We start from the raw sequence: 7,483 nt of genomic DNA, 5'->3' as shown, positions 1-7,483 counted from the left end.
TCGCGACCCAGTCTAATGCACATACGTATGTAGCAGCATGTTTCCGCATATGAATACCGCAACCAGCACGCGTAATTAAGCCGTTGTTAATATTGCATTTTAATTGCGTTTTCCACAATCACTACCCCTTGAGGTGCACAGAAGCACTTGGTAAGAGGAAACTTTTTAAGAGAGGGGCATGATTGTATTTTAACAGATCATTGGTGGCATAAGCAGGTGCAATATTTTCATTTTCATATAGTAGTTTATGTGGAATCTTTAGAGACAAGAAAAGAGAGAGGAGCTAAGCATTCGCAGAGATGAAATAGCAACTAGGCAAGTCGCTGCAATACTTAAAAATACAAAGGCAGAGTTCTTTAGCCTCTTTTTGCATACCCCTTTAAGTTGCGCTCGCCCACATACCCACCCTCACCGCCCGCATGCGAGTACTGCAGCGCGCAGCCAAGATTTCATAAGGTCCAGCATGTCAGTGTCTCAGTATAGTGATTACATACATATGCACATACGTGTGTATATATGTGAGTGTGCATATGTGTATTCAGTGCCACTTCCCCTTCCATTGTTTTCATTGCGCATTTGCTTTGTGCATTTATTGTTCCAGTCGACTTTGAAGGCGGATGCAGTAGCGCATGAGGATAAACACGCACGCCATTGTCGGTGGCTGTGTTCGTTGGTTTATGCATTTATTTGCATTGTAGTTGTACGTGTTGACATTATATATTGCTTCCTGTTGCCCGCCATAATGAGTCAATGAGTTAAGGACGCTCGAGGCAGTGTTTTCCATACGAAAATTAACTGGTTGTGCATTTCCATGCCTGGATCTGCAGGGATAAATGGTGGGCGGCAGGCAACGTTCGTTTGAGTGTATAGAGTGGTAGCGTAAAAAGTGCTTGCAGCCGCAATGATTGCGTAATAGCAAGTTAATTGTGCTGAGGGTTATCGCAATGTTTGACAAAGAGAAACCAAAGAGCAATCACTAAATTAACACAACTCGAGTGAGAAATAAACAACAAAGTGTCATTGTTACTTAACAATGGACGAATACTTTTTTTTACGAGTATCACTTCATGGGTTTTTCAAAGTAAGTTAGTATGTACCTAAAGCCCACTACTTGGTTTGGAGAATTTATCGTTAATAGTTAATTATACTTGGTGGCCTTGAAGGAAATTCATTACTAAATACTTATGTGTTAAAATCTGACATGGCGGTCGTAAGTACGCTCGAAGTGCTCAAAGATGAAATCCTTAGATGCCTCGTTCTTCTCTTAAGTCGGGGCATGAGCGCAGATGAGCGAGTTCTTAAAGAATTCCGCTTGGTCCGACCCAAAACCAAATTTTCGCTTCTTTACGTCGCAGCTGGAGTAGGCGTCGTAAGGCGCCACGTTTTCCGGGGAGATAGTTAGGCTTAGTGCAGGGAATAAACGTGAAGTTCGGAGTAGATAGCCGTTTAACTTCGAACAGAGATCATCGATTTCATTGGCCGACGTAAATATCGAACACACGCCAGTATGTGAGATCAGGGCAACTGCGCCCGGTTGTTTCTCAGAAGGTTACTGACTATTTCCGACCACTCAGATAATTAGCCGACCGCTGTTCGAGTACCAGTGGAACAGAGGAGACCTTCATGTCTTCTCGTAATGGGAAACGGCTTTGAGAGGACTAACGCTACTAGGACTGTTCCATCATAGGTGCGTTTGTTGTTACCGCGGTAAGGTATCTGGGTATTTTTGACGAGTATTTTGTCTGCCTATGGGTGAGTTACTGTGGCAAGTGTTATTGTTCTTGCAATGGTGGTTGAGACTGGGATCTCACAGGCGACGGAATGAGCGATGGGACGAGGGAAGTTTCCAATTTGAACAGCTTGACACAAAAAGATTATGTAAGAAATAATGGAATCTGGTTAAGTTAGGAGTTGCATTTCATGGTGGGATTAATAAGTACCTGCGTGCGGTTTGAGGTGTAGGAGGGCGATTGTGTGAATAAAATAATCCCCTCTGACCACTGCTGGGACGACTGAGATATGGTACGTAGTACTCTTACAGTTCTGTTGCGAGGCTATTCGCAGTAGAAGCTAACGCCACCAATTTTTGCGAGCAACATACGCCCATATAAGAACTTTATTTCATTTGTTAACTTTTCTCGATAACTGCTAAGTCATAAACCACTTACGAGCCAGGCATATCCGCACATCAGATCTCTTTTATTAGCCGTGTTTAAATAACAGACAAGCATATTGTTGAATCGAGTGAAAAATATTCACACGCGCAGTTAACATTTTTTTTTTACCATATAAATAGTGGAGTCGGTAAACTATGATTGCAGAAAACCAAAATGCCAACATATTGCAATAATAACAGCAAAGTTCGTTCAATTTAACAAAACGTAAGTATGTATGTATGGCTGTGCCACTAAATGGAAAACTGCATACACTTTGAAACAAATTTGTAAAAGTTGTGATAACACCGTCATAAAAACGAATTGTAATTGCCTGAAAACATACCAACACAAAAAACAAATTCTTCATAACGAAGTTATAATACGAAAAATTTTAATGTGCAGGGCAAGGCTTTCGACAACAACAACAACAAAACCAAATCGGAGTTTAAAAAACATTTTTAAATCAACCATGTTCTGCATTGGGCGCAGAAGATAACGAACAAAGGGAAAATTGGTAGAAAAAAAAACTTGTGCGACACACTAGGTGTTTGCACAACTTGTTAATTGATGTAATTTGGCTGCAAACTGTACAGCAATGCCCAAAATATTGGCACAACTTTTAGCCCGAAATATATCGTATCGTCGTTTAAAGTACAAACAAACGTAATCTTCGTGTTGCGGTGAGGTGAGGTAAGGTGAGCTGAATGGAGGCGAGATGAGGTGAGGCGAGATGGGGTGAGGTGAGATGAGGTGAGGTTAGGTGGGGTGAGTGAGTTCAGTTGAGGTAAGGTGAATTCAGATGAGTTTAATCCTTGTTTGCCATTGCCTTCGTATTGTTTTTTTTTTTTTTTTTTTGTTTTTCATTCCAATCACATTGTTCATCTTACTTTAAACTTATACCGAATTTTCATCTACAACTTCCTCTTCAGCTTCATCTTCATCGTCATATTCACCTTCATCTTTCTCTTGATCTTCCATCTTCATCTTCTACTTAATCTAAATTTTAGTATTTTTTTGATAACCACATTGTAATAATTGATTTTACCTACGTGTTATATAAATCAATTGGAAAAATCAAAAAAAAAAAACTGAAACCATATTGCATATCTATAGGGCAAGCCCTTTAGTGTGACAAGTCTGATGACGTCATCTTAAATTTTAACAAAAGCATTAACCAGGGATCAAGACTTTGGTTTGCCAAGTGGAAGTACGAACCTCTGTCCACTCTCCAAGTTATTTCTGCTTTCTACAAATACATTTTTCGTAAGTCCGCTAGAGTATAATCAAAACATTTTAATGATTGGTTTTAACGTATTTTCCGTTACTTCAATGTGTAAGCTTTTGGCCCTATTATATTAAATAAAAGTATACTGAAAAGTAAAGAAAAAGTCTGGCAACCCTGGTGTACGTACAATGAATGATCAATGAATTTATGTCTAAAAAGAAGAAAAAGAGCGATCATTCCGAACTTTCAATTCTAGATTTTGAATACAAAATTTGTCTGATATCTTTTTGAGCAGAAACTAACCATCTACTTTTGTTTGCTTTTATCTTTTTGTGGATAGTTAATAAAATTAAATGATCCCGGATTAAAGATTTTTCATGTTTTTTAATCGATATTTTTCGACACTACGGGGTTTTCACCAAAGCATTTCGAGATTTTTTTCGGGTACTTTTACATATTTTTTAGGATTCACCTTTTTGCCCCCTTCGGTCATTGTTCAGGAGATCTCGGGAATCTTCGTGATTTAAGTAATAAAAGTTATCGGTATTTTTTTTGTTACTTTTGGGGATTTGTTTTTCACTTTTTGAAATTTACCGGATTTTCTCGAGACCTTTCGCAAAATTTTCTCGGGATTTTTTAGAGGCCGTACAGGGATTTTTTGGGACCTTTCAGGATTCTTTGTACCTTATTTTTCGAAGTTTTCGGAACTTTTGACATTTTGCGGGACATTTTAGGATTTATTTGATCTTTTTGGACCCCTTACGGGATTTTTTGAGAATTCTTCAGATTTATGGTGCGTTTTTCAAGCCCACATATAATTTTTTCGGGACTTTAATTTTTTGGCTGTTTTTTCTTTCCGGATTTTGCGAAACTTATCGGCGTTTTATTGGTACTTTACGGAATGTATTTGCCATTTTTTAAACGCTTTAAGAGTTTATTTCACGACTTTAAAAAAATTTTGTTAGTGCCCGAACAGGATGGAATTCTCGCCTGTCTTATTCATAGGGATTTTTCAACCCTCTAAGGGCTTTTTAGAGAGTTTTTAAGATTTTCTGGGCTTTTTCAGAATCATCAAAAATTATTTCGGTTTTTATCGGCTTTTAGCATCCTTCAAGTCCTTAATTACACTCAAATCTAAACTTTGATTGTTATGAAGCGCAAAAAAGTAAAGTGTCAAAAATAATGGATATTTTTTGCTCAAATAAAAATTAAACGCTAGTGCTTTAGCTTTTCATTATAAAATACATACAAGTACTTATAGCCAGTTTCACGAAAGCAAATTAAGTGATTTTTTTTATACCCGAGCGCACTTGTTCACAAGGGTATATTAATTTTGTTCACATAACGGTTGTTTGTAACAGCTAAAACGAATCGAGATAGATATAGACAAATGTATACATAAATGATCAGGATGAAAAAAGAAATCGATTAAGCCATGTCTGTCTGTCCGTCCGTCTGTCCGTGTACACGATAACTCGAGCAAAAATTTAGATATCTCAACGAAATTTGGTACGTAGGTTTCCCTTAATCCAAGGTAGGTTGGTATTGAAAATGGGCGAAATCGGACTTTAACCACGCCCACTTCCCATATAACGGTAATTTCCAGAAATACGAAAACTGCGATATTTTAGTAACTACTGAAGATAATTCACTCAAAATTGATATTTACAATAATTTTTAGACGTAAAATAAGAATATTATAAACTTTTGGAAAATGGGCGTAGCCACGCCCACTTACGGTTACATGTGTATATCTTGGTAACCGCTGCACCAATTTCTTCCAAACTTGGCACAGTTGTTGGCCTTGGTACAGCATAAAAAACCGCCGAAACTTTTTAAAATCGGACAATAACCACGCCCACATCCCATATAACGGTAATTTAGAGAAATACAAAATCTTCGATAAATCATTAAATATTGAAGCTAATTTATTCAAAATTGATGCTTGCAACAATTCTTTACCAAGAAATACGTTTATGGTAAAATTTTGGAAAATGGGCGTGGCACCGCCCACTTATGTTCACATATAAGTATATCGGTAACCGTTCTACCAATTTGTACCAAACTATGGTTATTGTACTTGCCACGTTTAAGCAAAACGTTGAAAATTATTGAAATCGGACTAAAATAACGGCCGATTCTCATATAACGGTAAATTTAAGAAATGCTTGAAATTTCAATATTTCGAAATTTAAGGACGCTAATTTACTTAAAATGTATACACCCCGGCTTATCATGTAGCGGTAGCTTTCGGAAAGGAGGAAAACATATATTTAATACTTGCGCCGGGTATTTAATGTTCGGCTCCGCCCGAACTTAGACTTTCTTACTTGTTTATCTTTAAATTTAATATGAAAACAAAAAATAAGTAAAAAAACATTTTTGCTGTTGAAACCCCCAGTTAGTAGGATTGCCACTTTCAGTAAACGCAAAAAAAATGTCACCAACGTTCTATCAAAAACAGGCCTCGCAACTTCATGACACTTTTTATGGGATTTGGACGAAATTTTTAAAAGCAAACTGTAAAGCCAGCTTATAAAACACTGTACAATGAGTGCTAAGCAAAAAGTGTTGCCAGGAAAACACGATTAAATTTCACCAAAAAAAAGAAAGGTCTCGAAACAAGCATGTAAAAGTGGTTCACTCAAAAACCATGCAATATTTCTACAAGCACAACTAAAAAAATCTACAGCTGTAAACACCTACTTTGACAAGGCAACAAAAAAAAACTCTAAGCTAAAAAGTACTTGCGTACAACGACAAAAAGGCTTTAACTTTTAACAGTTTTTACATTTTTTGCCTTTGCGGTTTTTGCGGTAGCATATCATTACGCTCGGCAGTGAGCAATCTCTCATAGCATGCTATAGCTACATACAAACTGGTCTTCAACTTCGTCAACAGTGATAACACTTTTCTGATACAATTTTATGCATTTCTGCTAATGAGCAGTTTAGAAGTTGCAGAGCAAGTCAGTCGACCATCGACGAGTTGCACTCGCTGGCTTTGGTCGAGAAGATGACTACAGTAAACAACAATTGAAAGTTATGCATATAGGCACAAGTCAAATGCAGAGAAAACACGCACACGCTTAGCATTAAACAACAACACATACACATACGTATGTACATATGTATGAGCTCAGTATGTACTCACCTAATACTGTCGCAATTAATGCGAGTCCACCGTGTCGTATGATGAAAATGCGAAAGTTTATTACCCACAATTGGAAAAGTTTTATACGTAATTAAAAGTTCCAAAATCGCTTCGAAGCATGTGGATCTTATTTGAAATTGCTCCTGTTCGTCCACCATATTCTCATCGTAAACTTTATTGATTAACAGCAAGAATGTCATAAAGTACTCCTCGAATTGTTGCCTTGTGGTAAAGCCAAAAATTGATAATCTGCAAGAAAATAGTATGATGGTTAATTAAGTTGTTTTATAAATGTTTGTGTTAAGGTGGTCCTTAAAAATATCAGCCTCTACATTTTGTATGGGCCCCTTTATTTTTTTTTATAAAGACATCCATGGAAATTAAAAAATTTTAACAAATTTTTAGGAGTCGCTACCGGTTATTTATAGCTAAAGAAAGTCAAAATTTTTTTCGAATTTTCGCGATTTAAAAAAGTCTATCAGGGTTTGACTTTTTTACTATTAAACATTTTTATAGAATTTCGGTGGATGTCTTTATCTTGTACATAGAAGAAAAAAGGGGTGATGTTGATATTTTTTAAGGACTACCCTAATTTATATTTATCTATGTAAGTACATATAGACATTGTATAAATCAATTGGGGAAATAATTGATTCAACTAAGTTTTTGTAAAAGTAATAATTGTTTAGTTAATTATATAAATGAGCCAGCGTGTCAACGGAAATTAGCAAATTTAGTGAAACTTCATTTGAAAACAGATGAGACATTGCAGCACAGTAAAATGAATCAGCGCAAAACTAAGGCAGACGAGGAGAACTTGATAAGGACTTCACTTTTGTCCTTGTTAAGCAGAGATTGGCAGAGATGCTTGCCAATATTTGTTAGCTTTCAGGAGGGACCGGGTTCGAATGCCATTAGGCGGAATATATTATTTTTTATTCGATTTTTT

General features: G+C 36.7%; 1 protein-coding gene and 1 long non-coding RNA gene across 4 annotated transcripts in view; one reads left to right on the top strand and one right to left on the bottom strand.

The window, feature by feature from the left end:
* Positions 1 to 7,483, bottom strand: part of LOC118736962 — a gene marked incomplete at its 3' end in the record, with an annotated part of 246,938 nt that overhangs the window by 67,398 nt on the left and 172,057 nt on the right. For both annotated transcript variants that reach the window (XM_036467144.1, XM_036467145.1), the window contains 1 exon segment: positions 6,535 to 6,783. In XM_036467144.1, the coding sequence (XP_036323037.1) occupies positions 6,535 to 6,783 (249 nt within the window).
* The window catches only part of LOC118736963, a 72,009-nt gene that overhangs the window by 40,797 nt on the left and 23,729 nt on the right, over positions 1 to 7,483 (top strand). The window contains exon 1 of one of the 2 annotated variants that reach the window (XR_004992778.1): positions 601 to 700. The exons of the other annotated variant lie outside the window; for it this stretch is intronic. This is a non-coding gene — a long non-coding RNA (uncharacterized LOC118736963). Of the gene's footprint in view, positions 1 to 600; positions 701 to 7,483 lie in introns of those variants that run through there. 2 annotated transcript variants of the gene reach the window in all.

This window comes from Rhagoletis pomonella, unplaced genomic scaffold (genome assembly GCF_013731165.1).
Source record: "Rhagoletis pomonella isolate Grant_MI unplaced genomic scaffold, Rhpom_1.0 Rhpom_scaffold_00004, whole genome shotgun sequence".
NCBI lineage: Eukaryota > Metazoa > Arthropoda > Insecta > Diptera > Tephritidae > Rhagoletis > Rhagoletis pomonella.
This window is presented reverse-complemented; position numbering and strand designations above follow the sequence as displayed.